We start from the raw sequence: 18,465 nt of genomic DNA on the forward strand, positions 1-18,465 counted from the left end.
CATACATATATGTATATATACTGTATATATATACATACATACATATACAGTGGGGCAAAAAAGTATTTAGTCAGCCACCCATTGATTGTCAATGGGTGGCTGACTAAATACTTTTTTGCCCCACTGTATATATACATACATACATATATATATATATACATATATATATACATACATACATATATATATACCGTAATTTCCGGACTATAAGCCGCACCAGCTAAATTTAGGGGAAAATACAGATTGCTCCATATATAAGCCGCACCCGACTATAAGCCGCAGGGTTTTGATGTGTAATTAGCGTAGTATATAGGGGTTCCTGCTACCACGGAGGGGATTGTCGGGACAGAGATGACTGTTTGGGAACGCAAAGCGTCCCATTTATTAACAATAAATCTTTCAATTATTCAATCAAACTTTCACATCTTTGACATGGCGAACAGCATTCGTGCAGAGTACAAATAATACAACGGTGCAAAGTAATACAAAGTGCTCGCCTGTACGTTATCAAAATAAGCAGCCTACCGGTTATGAAAAGTCAGTCTTTAATCATTGTGTCATCGTCTTCCTCCTGCGTACTAAAACCACTGAAATCCTCTTCGTCGGTGTCGGAGAAGAACAGGCCGTAAATAAGCCGCACCCTTGTATAAGCCGCAGGGACCAGAACGAGGGGAAAAAGTAGCGGCTTATAGTCCGGAAATTACGGTATATACATATATATACATATATATATATATGTATGTATATATATATATATACCGTATTTCCTTGAGTTGGCGCAGGGAATATAGTATTCGCACGTCTAGAACTACTGCCGGGTCAAACTCGTTTCTCAAAATAATTAACGCATGTTTGGCCTTATCGCCGGTTCATTATTAACGCTGGGTCAAATCCGTTTCGCAAAATATTAATTTTATTATCGCATGTCTATCATTTTCGCCGGGTCAAACTCGTTTCGCAAAAAATTTAGGATACCTGTTTAGAACTTCCACCGGGTCAAATTCGTTACGTCACGAGTGACGATTTTCTTGTCCTCATTTTCAAAATGGAGGAATCTGCTTTCCGTAGTCTTCAATCTCACAAAGGACAAAGGATAAAGAGTTATACAATCGGATTTAAAGTACAAGCCATTGATTTTGCAAAAAAGAACACTAAGGAGGGAGCTGCTCGAAAGTTTGGAGTAGATGCTCGCAGAATAAGAGAATGGTGTAGTATGGAAGGGAAGCTGGTGGCGGAATACCAATCCGGATGTGCGGGAAGTGAGAGGAAAAGGTTGAGAGGCGCAGGTCGACAAGTGGTAAGCGAAACAATGGAGCATATTCTGATAGAATGGATTATGAAGCAGCGCCGTGAGAGACTAAGAGTATCAAGGAAAATGGTTCAAGTGAAAGCAATGGATTTATGGAGAAATGACGCCAGTGTCCGTGACAATGCGGCAGCAGAAACTTTTGTTGGGAGTAGGGGATGGCTCCAAGGCTTCTTTGCCAGACACAGCATTACTCTGAGAAAGAGAACGACTGTTAGTCAAGCTATTCCGGAAAAAGTCATTCCAAAATTGATTGACTTTATTCTGTATGTCCGATCCCTGCTTATCAAGAACAGCTTCACACTCGACCTGATTGGCGCAATGGACGAGACGCCAATTTGGTTGGATCTCCCGGGAGATACGACGGTGGATCTGACTGGTACCAAAAGCATCCCAATCAAATCCACAGGCCGTGAGAAGGCACGCGTGACCGTGTGTTTATCGGCAAAGGCCAATGGACAAAAGCTGAAGCCGTTCATTGTCTTCAAGGGAGTGCGAAGGGATAAAGAAATGGACAAAATAAGCGGTGTTGTAGTGGCAATGTCTAAAAATGGGTGGATGAATGAAGAACTGACACACCAATGGCTTTGTGATGTATGGGGACGGATTGCGTTCCGCCCACGTCTATTGGTGTGGGATGCGTTCAGATGCCACATCCAGGACTCCACAAAGGCTGTGCTCAGGACCATGAGCACAAAAATGGCTGTCATTCCTGGTGGTTGCACAGGTAATATGATTTACCGGTTATTTTAAACACTCACATTTCACTGTATGATATATACAATTTAATGAACCAAAATATCTAAATATAATTGATTTGTTGTTTGATACCATGGTGACAAATTCTCATTTGATTCACGTTTTCATCTGCAGGACTCATCCAGGCACCCGATGTTTGTTGGAACAAGCCTTTCAAGACAGCGTACAGAACTATGTATGAGGAATGGATGAGTGACGGACCAAAAGAATACACTAAGGGGGGTAACATGAAACCACCAACAAAAGTCATGATGGTTAAGTGGGTGAAAGCTGCTTGGCAAGGGCTTGGTGAAGAATTGATCAAGAAATCTTTCCGGGTTTGTGGGATAACAAGCCCAGATGGATCACAGGATGGTGAAATAGGAGTGCTGAAAGCAGGGGGCATTGCACATGACGCTTGCAAAGAGTTGTCAGAGAAGAGCAAGACACTGGTAGAGATTAAGGGTGATCTACACGGCCTCCTCAATCAGCCCCTGAGACAAGAGGACACAGATGACGTAAAAATGTATGAGAGTGATGAGGAAGCGGACACGGATGAAATTATTTCAAACGACGGTGGACAAGGTGACGGAGAAATGGACGACGCTGAAGATGAAGAGGTCTTAACAACTGATGGGTCTCCACAAGATGTAGTAAAATTACCGTAGTAGATATCCATCAAGGTGCAGTGGGGGAAGCATCTGTCAGTAATGCCGACAGGAACATTTTCAGTTTGTTCAAGTTCAAATTACAGTATATTTTCTCTCTGGCCCGTACCGTATGTTGTTTACACTGATAATGTTTGTTACAATTGTAGTTAAGAATTACCGGTACATGTTTTATATTCAATTTGTTTTCATGTGTTTTTACATACAGAAAATGTATGTAATTGTTGAATGACAACTTGTAAAAATAAAGAGTGTCACATTATAATTGCCTTTAGTGAGTGTGCTACACGCTTACTATGACAGTAATCCCTGTTAACTTCTTTCAGACAGTTATAAATGTCTGAATCATTAATCATTAAAAACAGTTTACCTTCCAAACACATTTGTCTGTCTCATCTCGTGGCCAATACTACGGTGGTATTGTTATTTACATGCTTGAAATGCTTAATTTATGAAAAAAAATTGTAAAATACGGTACGCTTTAAATAAACAATATCAATATTGTGTTGTTATATACCGGTAATTGCAATTCTTATTAATATTGTGTTAGTTTGTAGTGGTGGAGAACTGACTTTTTGTTGTTGGAGTTGCGTCTTTCAAAGCGCTTTATTTTGAAGAAACGGCATGCCTCGTTTCACCACTGGGTCAAACTCGTCACGTCATTAGTGACACTTCACCTTTCAAGGCATTGTCACGCCTTGAAATAAAATCACAAAGCGGTCATTTCAATACCGTAATTTAAAATCGCATAAAGGGAAGAAAATAAAGAGCTATTCAGTAGGATTTAAGGTCCAATCTATTGAATACCGGTACGGTATGCTAAAAAGAACAGTAAGCTGCTACCGTATGTTTTATTACGACTCATTAAATGACTCCCGCCTCCTGGTGGTAGAGGGCGCTGCCGCGCTAGTGATCCTTCTTGCGACTTCCGGTACTGCAGAAGAAGTGACCACGCAGCAATAGATCGTTTTGTTTTGTTCCCCTCTCGCCTGAACTTTTAACTGAGGATTACATACCAGTATCTAAAATAAAACAGTTTTCTAAACTGGACTTTCAATCGAAGCAGGAGGTAATAATTAAAGGAATATCTCCATCGAGACAGAGAGACTTTTAAAACGGAAGAAAGAAAATAAGGAAGACTTCTATAAACAAGTTATCGATGCTTTTGGTCAGAAGGAGCTGCAAATGGACTCCATTTATAAGTACAGGTAAGACCATTATAACGTTTTTTTTATTAAATGTGCTTTTCATGATGGTATGCTTACATCACACTCAAAGCGCACGCATAAATTTACCGGATTCCTTTTGGTAAACGCCGGAGTGAGAAGAGGTTTTAAAATAATTACCGCATGCACGGCCATTCCGCCGGTTTCCGGTAAACGCAGGAGTTACCGGAGGTTTTAAATTAATTAGCGCCCCTGCGGCTATTCGAGGAAATACGGTATATATATATATATATATATATATATATATATATATATATATATATATATATATATATATATATATATATGTATATATATATATATATATATATATATATATATATATATATATATATATATATATATATATATATATGTCATCATCCAACTTCACTTAGAAGCTCATATTGTTTTTAATGGGTGGGAACAAAACAATGAAATGACAGGAAAACTGCAAATAATAAACACAAGAACACATTTATGGGGCGTTGCTGTAGCACTTCAAACAATTGCCGACATATATATTTTTAAATGCAGCAAAACGAAAAGGCTGTGAGTTAATGCAAAGCTGGCTTCAGCCAAAACAAGATGAAAGTCTTCATTTGTTTCAATGTGCCCGAGGGTTTGCACAGAAAAATTATCATAATTTGCGTTCCATAGGTGATTGAAACAGCAAAGTCTGTCCCTATTCAACCTTTGCAAAGTAAGTACAAAGGCACAGAGAAGTTGATGGTCTTAATATTTTATAAGGTTTGAAAATTCCATGCTTTGAGCCACAGTGAGTCAGGGCAGTGATGCAAGGGCTCTATGTGGGAAAGGATGCCAGAAAACCTTGTGATGTGTTTCATCTGACCGCATGTTTTATGTGCTGTAAGTACACCATCAGAATGCTGGGGGCCAAAATATTACAAACAGCTGTCAGTGTGATGCAGTGCAGTGTAGCAATCAAAACTGAGCAGTGCTATTTTTGTGAAAAAGCAGACGTGTTAGCACGTCTAGGTGGTGAATATTGAAAATGTCAGTGATCCATATTGAATTAATTATTCAGGAAAGCCTAAGTATATTTAGTTATGGACCCCCTGATGCTTGTTTTTTTACACATACTTGTTTCCATAATCGATCTTGGTGATGACTTTCTGCTTGAGTTCCTTGAATTCATCAGTAGGCAATGTTCCAGAGAGGAGCTGGGAACGCCACTCCATCAGCTCCCACATCAGCCTCTGCACCTGCTTCACACGCAGCTCCTTGTTGGCCTGCAGATGCAACACAGCCCCACGCACTTTTACACAGTCACTACTCACAGCTCAGCAGCTCTTTTCTTACACATTGTTAAGGGACAAAAGCACAGAAATTAAACTTGTGTACAACTAAGACTAACTAAAACTCAGTAGTCGTATAAATTGACCGGCTAAGTCACAGGTGTCAAACCCAAGGCCCGGGGGCCAGATCTGGCCTGCCACGTCCTCTTATGTGGGCCGTGAAAGCCTGGAAATACAAAACCCAAAACCAGTGAAGTTGGCACGTTGTGTAAATGGTAAATAAAAACAGAATACAATTATTTGAAATACTTTTCAAGTTGTATTCAATTGAATAAACTGCGAAGACAATATATTTAATGTTCAAACTGAGAAACATCTTTTTTTTTTTGCAAAAAATCATTAACTTAGAATTTAATGGCAGCAACACATTGCAAAAAAGTTTGTATATACTTTTTTACCACTGTGTTACATGGCCTTTCCTTTTAACAACACTCAGTAAACTTTTGGGAACTGAGGAGACACATTTTTGAAGCTTTTCAGGTGGAATTCTTTCCCATTCTTGCTTGATGTACAACTTAAGTTGTTCAACAGTCTTTTAGGCTTCATAATGCGCCACACATTTTCAATGGGAGACAGGTCTGGACTACAGGCAGGCCAGTCTAGTACCTGCGAATCTTTTACTATGAAGCCACGTTGATGTAACACGTGGCTTGGCATTGTCTTGCTGAAATAAGCAGGGGCGTCCATGGTAACGTTGCTTGGATGGCAACATATGTTGCTCCAAAAGCTGTATGTACCTTTCAGCATTAATGGTGCCTTCACAGATGTGTAAGTTACCCATGTCTTGGGCACTAATACACCCCCATACCATCACACATGCTGCCTTTTACAGTTTGCGCCTAGAACAATCCGGATGGTTCTTTTCCTCTTTGGTCCGGAGGAAACGACATCCACATTTTCCAAAAACAATTTGAAATGTGGACTCGTCAGACCACAGAACACTTTTCCACTTTGAATCAGTCCATCTTAGATGAGCTCGGGCCCAGCGAAGCCGGCGGCGTTTCTGGGTGTTGTTGATAAATGGCTTTCGCTTTGCATAGTAGAGTTTTAACTTGCACTTACAGATGTAGCGACCAACAGTAGCTACTGACAGTGGGTTTCTGAAGTGTTCCTGAGCCCACGTGGTGATATCCTTTACACACTGATGTCGGTTGTTGATGCAGTACCGCCTGAGGGATTGAAGGTCACGGGCATTGTTGCTTATGTGCAGTGATTTCTCCAGATTCTCTGAACCTTTTGACCTTTCTCAGTCTTTTTTGCCACTTGTGCCAGCTTTTTTGAAACATGTTGCAGGCATCAAATTCCAAATGAGCTAATATTTGCAAAAAATAACAAAGTTTACCAGTTGGAATGTTAAGTATCTTGTATTTGCAGTCTATTCAATTGAATATAGGTTGAAAAGGATTTGTAAGTCATTATATTCTGTTTAATTTACAATTACACAACGTGACAACTTCACTGGTTTTGGGTTTTGTAATATGTGTCAATAAAGTAGTTGATCTTTTCTGACATATAACAGTCGTTCTTTCCGTTTTGACAGAAAAAAATACATGTACTGCAGGCAATTGCATTTATTTTCATTCAATATTTTCTAATAATGTAACAAATATCATACATTTGTTTTTTCCTTAAAACATAAATATATACTCAAATATCTGTTTGACTTATGTAATAATAAAGTTGTTTATGTTAATAATGTATTATGAGTTACATTTGTGTGAATTTAGGTTAGAAAGTAGTTATAATCTGTAATAATAATGAACTATTAGTTTCATGTTTCCCAGTAATCTATCAAATATTATATTATCACACATTACAAACGTTTTATGTTTAAATATAAATACAAATCTCATTGACTTATGATTTTGAAGCAAGTTATCCATTAAATTGACAATAGATTTTACTTAAAAAATTTTTTAAAAGTAGCTGCTCAGTTGCCAGAAATTTACCGTTTTTCCATATATATATTGTAAACACAACAACAGCCATAGATTTTACCATAGAAAAACTATCCGCTCTGTTGTTGTATTTTTACTGTAAAAAAACAGTGGTACGCTTTTTTTATTTACGGGGATATGCTGTAAAAATAAATAAGTAAATAAATTATATGATCAAATTCTGGCAACTGAGCTGCCAGTCTACATTATATTCATATATTAATCACAGTTACTTCTGAGGGCAGCCATAATTGCGATGTGGCCCTCAGTGAAAACTAGTCTGACACACATAAGTTAATGGACACAATTACTGTAATTACTGTAATCTGTTTTTATTTTCTTGGTATACAAAACTTTCACTCAATGTGCAATATGGGATAGTGTTTTTGATTTAATTATTTGTATATAGTGCAATTATTAGTTGACAATATGTCAATATGTGCATAGTGGTATTGCTATTTATTGATTATTTTTAGTTTTTTATAACGTTTTACATGTTTTACTGTATGTAAAATTTGCATCGCAACTACATAATTTCCCAATTGTGGGATGAAACAAGTCTATCCTATCAACATGATTATCTAGAACATCCCTAATTGTCTTCTTCATGCCATGCAGCTCAGTTTCATAAGAGAGGGGCTCATGTTCTTCTTTAGAATGTCATACACATGTCCCAAATGGCGTTTCCCTCGATGAGCCGCAGCGCCCCAGAGCCAGCAGCACTCATAGAGCCCCAGACCATGATGCTACCACCCCCATGCTTGACTGTAGGCAAAACGCAGTCATTTTGCTACCCACTTGTGCTGCTATATTTAGACAATAATTTATGTGAGCTGAGTCATTTTCAGTAGGTATTCATTTCTTACTGCTTTAAAAGCTGCACACTGACTGCTCTAAACTATATCAATGACAATAGCATTGTCATTGATAAGATATACCGTATTTTTCGGATTATAGGTCGCAGTTTTTTTCATAGTTTGGCCGGGGGTGCGACTTATACTCAGGAGAGACTTGTGTGTGAAATGATTAACACATTAGCGTAAAATATCAAGTAATATTATTTATCTCATTCACGTAACAGACTAGACGTACCGATAGAAGAGGAAGCGGTGCATTGTCTACCTTTGGAGTTGGCAGAGTTGTTCAGAAGATTCAAGATTGTTTAATGTCATATGCACAGTTAAACAGACAGTTTGCTGCACAATGAAAATCTTACTTTGCTAGAAGCGACACCGAAGAAGAAGATTTCATGGGATTTAGCGATTAGGAGTGACAGATTGTTTGGTAAACGTATAGCATGTTCTATATGTTATAGTTATTTGAATGACTCTTACCATAATATGTTACGTTAACATACCAGTTGGTTATTTATGCCTCATATAACGTACACTTATTCAGCCTGTTGTTCACTATTCTTTATAGACATTTTAAATTGCCTTTCAAATGTCTATTCTTGCTGTTGGCTTTTATCAAATATATTTCCCCCAAAAATGCGACTTATACTCCAGTGCGACTTATATATGTTTTTTTCCTTCTTTATTATGCATTTTCGGCCGGTGCGACATATACTCCGGAGAGACTTATACTCCGGAGCGACTTATACTCCGAAAAATACGGTACTCTAATGCAAACGGTTGCTGTAATGAGTGAGGGGTGTACACACATATGTGAATGATTGCATATCCAGTGGAACTTTGATTTACAAACCCGTTTATTGTACAAACGTTTTGAATACTGAAGCACAGACCGAATAAAAGTATGCTTTAGTGTTTGATCCATTGTGGCGTGCTGATCAATCTCCGGTGCTCATCCAGTCAGCAGAGCAGTGCAGTCGTTAGCTACTGTGCTGAGTATTACATTTTTTTTTAGCCTTTTTGCAGCCTTTTTATAGTTGTGCTAGCCTAATACGAGTCCAAAGAAAGCAGTGGACAAGCAGTCCACAGCCTTGTCGACTCTGCCTTCCCCTCCTCCCCTTACATTCTGCAAAAAGCCTAACCAGCAACTGTTACAGTTGAGGAGTTTTGTGATTTCAAACAACTGTGAGTGCGCCATGAAGCAAAGGACAGTGTGCGTGTGTGCTGGGCAGCTGCATGAGGAGGACAGCTTAGCTTGTTGTTTTTGTTGTTTTGCCTTTTTTTATTAAATAGAAAGCTGATCCATCACCTACTTTGATTGACTGAAACTTTTATTAGTAGATTGCACAGTACAGTACATATTCCGTACAATTGACCACTAAATGGTAACACCCGAATACGTTTTTCATTTTCTTTAAGTCGGGGACCACGTTAATCAATTTATGTTACATTTGTTTGAATATACAGTACCAGGGTTTCCCCTTAATGTAATTGAATGATGTGCGCCGCCACGGCATTGTCATTACCGCCACACCTTGAAAATAAGTTGTTTATTTTTACTTAAAAGCCAATCAAAGTAATGTGATATAGTGTAGCCCCCAGAAGAAATCACACAAAGTTTGACGCTATTATTAACTTTTATTACCAATCTTAGGATAGCAAACGGCACAATTCCAACAGGTTTTACCGACCGTGCAAACACTTTTGTCTGGTGAGTCCGCGCTTCCTTGGACACGCAACAACACTTCCTAATTCTCCGCCAATCACCTTTCAGGCATGGACAGTGTGTTTGCAAACATGGGAAAAACTGACTTAAAAATCCAAATCACGTGAACATAAAACATTAAAATTAGCTGGTCGTTATGAAAGCCTATTATTTATATATAAATAATACATATTTATATCCGTAATATCGCTAAAATGTGTTCCATTTTGTCCACTATGGACGCTGAGATCATTATTCATGCGTTCGTTACGTCTCGTCTCGATTACTGTAACGTATTATTTTCGGGTCTCCCTATGTCTAGCATTAAAAGATTACAGTTGATACAAAATGCGGCTGCTAGACTTTTGACAAGAACAAGAAAGTTTGATCATATTACGCCTATACTGTATATACCTTATAAACATATATACCTATATATATACCTGTACTGTGTATACCTTATATACATATATATATATATATATACCTATACTGGCTCACCTGCACTGGCTTCCTGTGTACTTAAGATGTGACTTTAAGGTTTTACTACTTACGTATAAAATACTACACGGTCTAGCTCCATCCTATCTTGCCAATTGTATTGTACCATATGTCCCGGCAGGAAATCTGCCTTCAAAGAACTCTGGCTTATTAGAGATTCCCAGAGCCCAAAAAAAGTCTGCAGGCTATAGAGCGTTTTCTATTCGGGCTCCGGTACTCTGGAATGCCCTCCAGTTAGAGATGCTACCTCAGTGGAAGCTTTCAAGTCCCATCTTAAAACTCATTTGTATATTCTAGCCTTTAAATAGACCCCCTTTTTAGACCAGTTGATCTGCCGTTTATTTTATTTTCACCTCTGCCCCCCTCTCCCTTGTGGAAGGGGGGGGACACAGGTCCGGTGGCCATGGATGAAGTGCTGGTTGTCCAGAGTCGGGACCCGGGGTGGACCGCTCGCCTGTGTATCGGTTGGGGACATCTCTGCGCTGCTGACCCGTCTCCGCTCGGGATGATCCCCTGCTGGCCCCACTATGGACAGGACTCTCACTATTATGTTAGATGCACTATGGATTGGACTCTCACTATTATGTTAGATCCACTATGGACTGGACTTTCACAATATTATGTCAGACCCACTCGACGTCCATTGCATCCGGTCTCCCCTAGAGGGGGGGGGTCACACACATATGCGGTCCTCTCCAAGGTTTCTCATAGTCATTCACATCGACGTCCCATTGGGGTTGTGAGTTTTTCCTTGCCCTTATGTGGGCTCTGTACCGTGGATGTCGTTGTGGCTTGTGCAGCCCTTTAAAACACGTGTGATTTAGGGCTATATAAATAAATATTGATTGATAAAATATCAGAAATGAGACCTAATATAAAAGGCCAATATACAGTATAAAAACACAGTACCACAAAGAGTTGCTTCCATATGCTTCCCCACTCCCTCAGCGTGGTGGTCACCTCCTTCACCAGAGGCATCTCTGCAGACAGCACCACTTCCTCATCTCTGCAGAGCACATTGACACATTATAACCAAAACAATGGCTGCATAAGGCTGTAAATGAAGAGTCTTTTGTTGAGCATAAAATGACAATTTGAGATGCGTCTATATGCTGTGTGACTATCGATGCTGCCTCAAGTGTAATCAATCAACTTCACTGCACAGTACAATACAACGACCGTACGCCTCGAAAGCTGGAGCAGACTGAGGGCAACAAGAAAAGGAAGCAGTGCAGCAAAGTGGAAACTATGGAAGACAATTATACAGTACAGGGATTTAAGGCACAGTTGGAGCCATGTATCGCAAATATTCTCTAATCTGCTGGACTAATTAGGAAGCCGTAATGGTTTAGGTCACCTATATACTATTGTCACAGCACGCTGAGAACCCCAGCTGACCAGGTGCTATGAATAGTCTGTTTTATTCTTTTATTATTAGTTTCTTTTAGCGGGGCAAACACGGTGTAAAAGAAGGGGCTACAGTACACACTAGGGTTGCCCCGATACCAATTTGTTTGTACCGGTACCAAAATGTATTTTGACACTTTTCGGTACTTTTCTAAATAAAGGGGACCACAAAAATATGGCATTGTTGGCTTTATTCTAACAAAATTCTTAGGGTACATTAAACATATGTTTCTTATTGCAATCGAAGAACAATTTAGTCCTTAAATAAAATAGTGAACGTACTAGACAACTTGTCTTTTAGTAGTAAGTAAACAAACAAAAGCTCCTAATTAGTCTGCTGATGTATGCAGTAACATATTGTGTCATTTATACACCTATTTTGTCAAAAGTATGAGGGACAATCTGTAAAAATATATTATTAATCCACTTGTTCATTTACTGTTAATACCTTATTATTTTCTGTTTCAACATGTTCTATCTACACTTCTGTTCAAATGTAATAATCACTTATTCTTCTCTTCTTTGATACTTGACATTAGTTTTGGATGATACCACAAATGTAGGTATCAATCCGATACCATGTAGTTACAGGACAGTTTTGGTGCTAGGAATTTTCAAAATGGGTTCCCAGGGACCCCATCAACTCATAAAAATGGGGTCCCACCGTAGATTTTTGGGGTTCCACTTTTTTGTGACCGTTTTGAAAACAAATGATGAATGTATGCATTTTCCTGTTATATCTCACATTCTATGTTGTGTTTTGGAAAAAGGTTGTCATAAACATTACATAACTCATTAAAAAAATAATACAAAATAAAACACATTTTTATGCATTTGTAAATGTATTCAGTTGTAAACATTCATTCACTTTCTTCTTTCCTTCATGGAGCTAAACTTTACTGCTGCCGGTATTTTTTTCTATATTTTCATGTAATAACTTGTAGGTGTATTTATTTCAGTATAAAAGTGTAAAAAGTTTTTTGCTTCGGTCATGAAATGATGATAATAGTGTGCCAGGGCATACATGCATATGACAAATTGAATTGATTATTCTCACCTGTATGTAGATCATCAGTCGTTTAAAAACTGCCACTTCTGCAAAATCATGGCAAATAATGCCAACAAACTTAGAATTTGGCAAGTTAGTTTCAATGCCATTTAATAGAGTGGCACTCAATGCCTCTATCATTTCATCTCTGGCTTGGTGATGGCCATGAGCTGTGTGTTCCCCTTTAAGAAGGGCGGGATGTGGGGTGAGTGACGTGTGTAAGTGAGTGGGCAAGTTAGGAGAGGGAGCGCTAGCATGTTCTGGAGTGTTAATAGCATGGTGGATGTCCACTCGGCTATGTGGAAAACATAAATAAGAGTTGTAACAAATCGACGGCCTCGTCATTCCGACCAAAGTGCGGAACTGGAGGGACCCACTGCCGGGTAAAATGGAGGCTGGATCTTTGAAAATCAGTATACCGGGTCGTAAAACTGTTCTTGTTCTTAGCCCGTTTACATGGCGTGCAAAACATGTTTCCATCTTCATAAGTGAGCCATTCTTGGGTTTATTGCTCGCCGTGACCAAAACAATAACACGCGAGAGTCCTAATACCGGAAAAGCAGTATTTGTGATCGATAAAACTTTAGGCGAATCAAAATTTTAAGAAATTGTAGCGGAAAGTTAATTACTTTGAAGTCGACCAATAAAATGCAATAAACGGGGACGGACATTTGACTCGGCAAATATAAACAAAACCCCGTTTTGACACGAAGAAGGCAGTGTCGGTAAAAAGAAGAAAAAAAATCTGTGTCCCACGGGACGCACAAACTACCGTATTTTCCGCACTATAAGGCACACCTAAAAACCTCCAATTTTCTCAAAAGCTGATAGTGCGCCTTATATATGGACCAATATTGAGCCACAACGGGTCTCACAACTACGGGATGCATAACGTAACCCCAGCCTCTACTGTAGCGTCTATTCCATGCGCCTTATAATGCGGTGCGCCTTATATATGAACAAAGTTTTAAAATAAGCCATTCATTGAAGGTGTGCATTATAATCCGGTGCGCCTTATAGTGCGGAAAATACGGTACTGAAAATGTGCGTCCTTTCTGATATCAATGCATAAAAAGACACAAAAAGTGCGTTAACGCTGACACTGCAGGATCATACATTGGTCATATTCAAAGTCCTCATGTGTCCAGGGACGTATTTCCTGAGTTTATAACCATAATATGAATTTGAAAAAAAGGACAAAACATTTTGTGATGATAAAAATATCGATGTAATCATAGTAGTATCGATTAGATACGCTATTGTACTTGGTATCACTAGAGTGGATGTTAGGTGTAGCTCGACCCATGGCATTTGTTTACATTCAGGGGTGCTAACTTGCTGTTAGCGGTTAGCTATTGTATCTTCCCATGGTGTGCAGTGAAGCATGTTTAGTATTCCTCATCCTGCAGTGATAATGGTACTTGTAAGAAACTCACTTTATTTGTCACCATGGAGGAGAGGAGTAGTCATTTAGAAGTAGCTAAAACACTGCCGACTGCGACCTTTATCTTTGCGTCCATTCTCCCTTTTCTGTCTACACACTGTGTCTGCTTGTAAGTACTCCGTGTGTGTGCGCTGCCGAACATGTTCCTCTGCTCGTAAAACCAGCAATGTCATGACGTGACGACGTGCCGTCATGCCCCGGAAACCGGTACTTTTCAAACAGAGTACAGTACCGTTTTTGATTCATTAGTACCGCGATACTATACCAGTACCGATATACCGTACAACCCTATTACACACACTTACCCGCGTTGTTGTACAATGGTCTCCCTCAGGTGCACAAAACTGGCAGGAAACACACCCTGGAATGCAGAATCTCTTAAGTTATTGCACACATTGTCATTGTAGGTTTTGTTGACGTCAAATCCAATGTACAGGAGCTGTTACCTGGTGGGCTTTGTTTCTGGCCAGGTACCCTCTGTACCATCCTAGAAGACACAATGATTTCTATATGAACACACTTGGACGACTATACAAAATCTACCAGTCATTTTCATGAAACCTGGTGGATTGTCGGTCTATGTGCAGGGCAAGACCCCGACACATGTAGGTGCAAGTAGGAATAACAATGTGCATTTAGAAATGCATTTCCTCTTATTGCATATTGTTCGACAAATAAATAGAGATACTCTGCTCTATTTGTCACAGTTTCCTTATCTGTAAATCCAGTTTGGGTGAAATTCCCCACAACAACAACAAAATTATCCATTAAAGACTAAAAAACTTTGAATAACTCTATTATGTAAATCAGAGAGGGGCTATTTTTTCTATATTTAGCATATTCACTATAACTTATCTCACTTTTGTTATTAGCCTCCTGCTGTGCACTGGCTGGATGTTTTAGGACTCAAAAACAGTCAAAAAAAAATGCACCATGCAATAGGATGGGCTGTGATGCATCCTTCAACACATCTCCCCAAAAATGTTGATGGTAATTGCAGTGTTTTTCTGTCTGTTGCATTTCATTTGTGATAGAAAGTTGAGGTAAATAGTTGATAATTTCTTGTGTGAGTAAATTTGAATATGGACATGTGTTAAGTAATTAATTCATTAACAGACAATAATGGAGGAAAACCCCTAAAAAAAGCATTTCTTCAACATGATACACAAAAAATGACTATGAATATACTAATGTTGCAAAATGAGATTCACTCACTTCCAACAGAGTGCATCGACATTCCCAATGGAAAAGGCAAAATTATTATTATTTTTAACAAGCTACTTTCTCTCATAATTGCAGCATTTAATAAATATAAATAATAATAAATAATAATAATAATAATAATAATAATAAAAAGTTGCCACAGGGGCATGTTCACCACTGTGTTACATGGCCTTTCCTTTTAACAACACTCAGTAAAGGTTTGGGAACTGAGGAGATACATTTTTGAAGCTTCTCAGGTGGAATTCTTTCCCATTCTTGCTTGATGTACAGCTTAAGTTGTTCAACAGTCCGGGGGTCTCCCTTGTGCTATTTTAGGCTTCATAATGCGCCACACATTTTCAATGGGAGACAGGTCTGGACTACAGGCAGGCCAGTCTAGTACCCGCACTCTTTTACTATGAAGCCACGCATTTGTAACACGTGGCTTGGCATTGTCTTGCTGAAATAAGCAGGGGCGTCCATGATAACGTTGCTTGGATGGCAACATATGTTGCTCCAAAAGCTGTATGTACCTTTCAGCCTTAATGGTGCCTTCACAGATGTGTAAGTTACCCATGTCTTGGGCACTAATACACCCCCATACCATCACACATGCTGCCTTTTACACTTTGTGCCTAGAACAATCCGGATGGTTCTTTTCCTCTTTGGTCCGGAGGACACGACGTCCACAGTTTCCAAAAACTATTTGAAATGTGAACTCGACCACAGAACACTTTTCCACTTTGCATGATCCATCTTAGATGACGTGATACACTCCTGTACTTGGTATCATTTCAGTGGTCGTCAGGTGTAGATCCACCCATGGCGTGTTTACATTGTGACGCCGGTGAGCTATTGTATCCTCCTACGGTGTGTAGTGAAGCATGTTTAGCTATTCCCCGTCCTGCAGTGATAATGATAATTGTAAGAAACTCACTTTATTTGTCACCATGGAGGCGAGGATTAGTGATTTAGAAGTAGCTAAAACACTGCAGACTGCGGCTGGACGTTAGCCGCTACCTAGCCAGCCATGTTTTAAAGCACCTCTTCCTGAGGGTGTTTCAGTGTTATAACTTCACCTTTATCTTAGTTTTTAGGCCAAAATGTGTCCGTTTTCCCTTTTCTGTCTACACACTGTGTCTGCTTGTAAGTACTCTGTGATTGTGCGCTGCCAAACATGCTCTTCTGCTCATAAAACCAGCAATGTCAATGCCCGATCAAAAAAAGGGGGCCGTACTTTTTAGAGGCGGTATAGTACCGAACATGATTAATTCGTATCGCGCTACTATACTAGTACCAGTATACCGTACAACCCTATGTCATTATCGTTAGCATTTGGACTTTCCTCATTACACTACTGACAACTGTTTGCTCTTTTATTCCCATGTTTGTTTTTTTGTAAAGGTATTTGTGAAATGTGAAAAATTGAGTACTTTATATTATATTTGCTTTTGACTGAAATTGGTCAAGTGTCACAAGGTTGCCATTTGGTGATGGCTGCAGTAGATCGGAGTATACTGTTGAATACGTTGTAAACTTGAATACGACTCAATGGAACAGTCTTGAACTGTTTCAGGTCCTACTTCGAAAAAAGTCTCTTTTTTGTGACCATTGGAAGTTTTGAATTGAATGGAATGTCCATAACATACAGGGTCCCCTCGATGTCCGTTCTTGAATCCCTTTTGTCCAGCCTATCCATATATGTTACCTTTGCTTCCAATTCTACACAGGTTTATTGTTAACTATCACAGTTATGCAGATGACACACATATCTAGCTGTGACCTCAGATAACTACAATCCAATAAAGAAGTTGTGCCAATCAGTATGTTTCCGTGCACGAAATTAGTCTGATTTCTCAAATAATGTGGTTTCTTCTATTTTCACAGGTACTTGTGAAGATGTAGTTTCCATGCTCGATTGCTATTCCGACTGTGGCCGTAAGGTGTGTGACTCTGAAGTGTGGTCATTTCAGCTTGTTTAGCCATGTGGGAACGTAAATAGAGGAAGAGAAAGCTACATGCTAATAAAATAAAGCTAACTGTCAAGTTTCGGCTCCAACTGAAAATTACAACTTCCCACTACTGTTTAGTGTTGATGATGTTTTATAGTGTTCAAATGACACCTGTGGTTATTATCATAATCAGAGACGTACAAAATAAATATCACTAATTTGGTGAACTGCTTGAACTACTGCAGTGAATGATTTTCCTTTGTTGGTTTAGATTTCAATGACGTATAAATTGTTGTAGAGTGGAACCTCGGTTTTTGAAAATGGTTCGCCAACCAAAAGATCCGTATTGTGAACTGAGTTCCCCATAAGAATCAATGTACACATGAATAATTGGTTCTAGCCTCAAAAAAAGTCTCTATTTTAGTACAAATCCCATTTCCATATGACTTGGGAAATTGTGTTAGATGTAAATATAAACGGAATACAATGATTTGCAAATCATTTTCAAGCCATATTCAGTTGAATATGCTACAAAGACAACATATTTGATGTTCAAACTGATAAACTTTTTTTTTTTTGCAAATAATCATTAACTTTAGAATTTGATGGCAGCAACACGTGACAAAGAAGTTGGGAAAGGTGGCAATAAATACTGATAAAGTTGAGGAATGCTCATCAAACACTTATTTGGAACATCCCACAGGTGTGCAGGCTAATTGGGAACAGGTGGGTGCCATGATTGGGTATAAAAACAGCTTCCCAAAAAATGCTCAGTCTTTCACAAGAAAGAATGGGGCGAGGTACACACCTTTTGTCCACAACTGCGTGAGCAAATAGTCAAACAGTTTAAGAACAACGTTTCTCAAAGTGCAATTGCAAGAAATTTAGGGATTTCAACATCTACGCTCCATAATATCATCAAAAGGTTCAGAGAATCTGGAGAAATCACTGCACGTAAGCAGCATGGCCGGAAACCAACATTGAATGAGCGTGACCTTCGATCCCTCAGACGGCACTGTATCAATCTCTAAATGATATCACCACATGGGCTCAGGAACACTTCAGAAAACCACTGTCACTAAATACAGTTGGTCGCTACATCTGAAAGTGCAAGTTAAAGCTCTACTATGCAAAGCGAAAGCCATTTATCAACAACACCCAGAAACGCCGCCGGCTTC

General features: G+C 39.1%; 1 protein-coding gene across 1 annotated transcript in view; it reads right to left on the reverse strand.

Annotated features, from left to right (window-relative positions):
* The window catches only part of LOC133648209 (dedicator of cytokinesis protein 2), a 337,149-nt gene that overhangs the window by 305,958 nt on the left and 12,726 nt on the right, over positions 1-18,465 (reverse strand). The window contains exons 3-6 of the mRNA XM_062044062.1: positions 14,579-14,619; positions 14,438-14,493; positions 11,143-11,239; positions 5,022-5,170 (exon numbers count right to left, since the gene is read on the reverse strand). Coding sequence (XP_061900046.1) covers positions 5,022-5,170; positions 11,143-11,239; positions 14,438-14,493; positions 14,579-14,619 — 343 coding nt within the window. The remainder of the gene's footprint in view (positions 1-5,021; positions 5,171-11,142; positions 11,240-14,437; positions 14,494-14,578; positions 14,620-18,465) is intronic.

This window comes from Entelurus aequoreus, linkage group LG04, assembly GCF_033978785.1.
Source record: "Entelurus aequoreus isolate RoL-2023_Sb linkage group LG04, RoL_Eaeq_v1.1, whole genome shotgun sequence".
Taxonomy (NCBI): Eukaryota; Metazoa; Chordata; class Actinopteri; order Syngnathiformes; family Syngnathidae; genus Entelurus; species Entelurus aequoreus.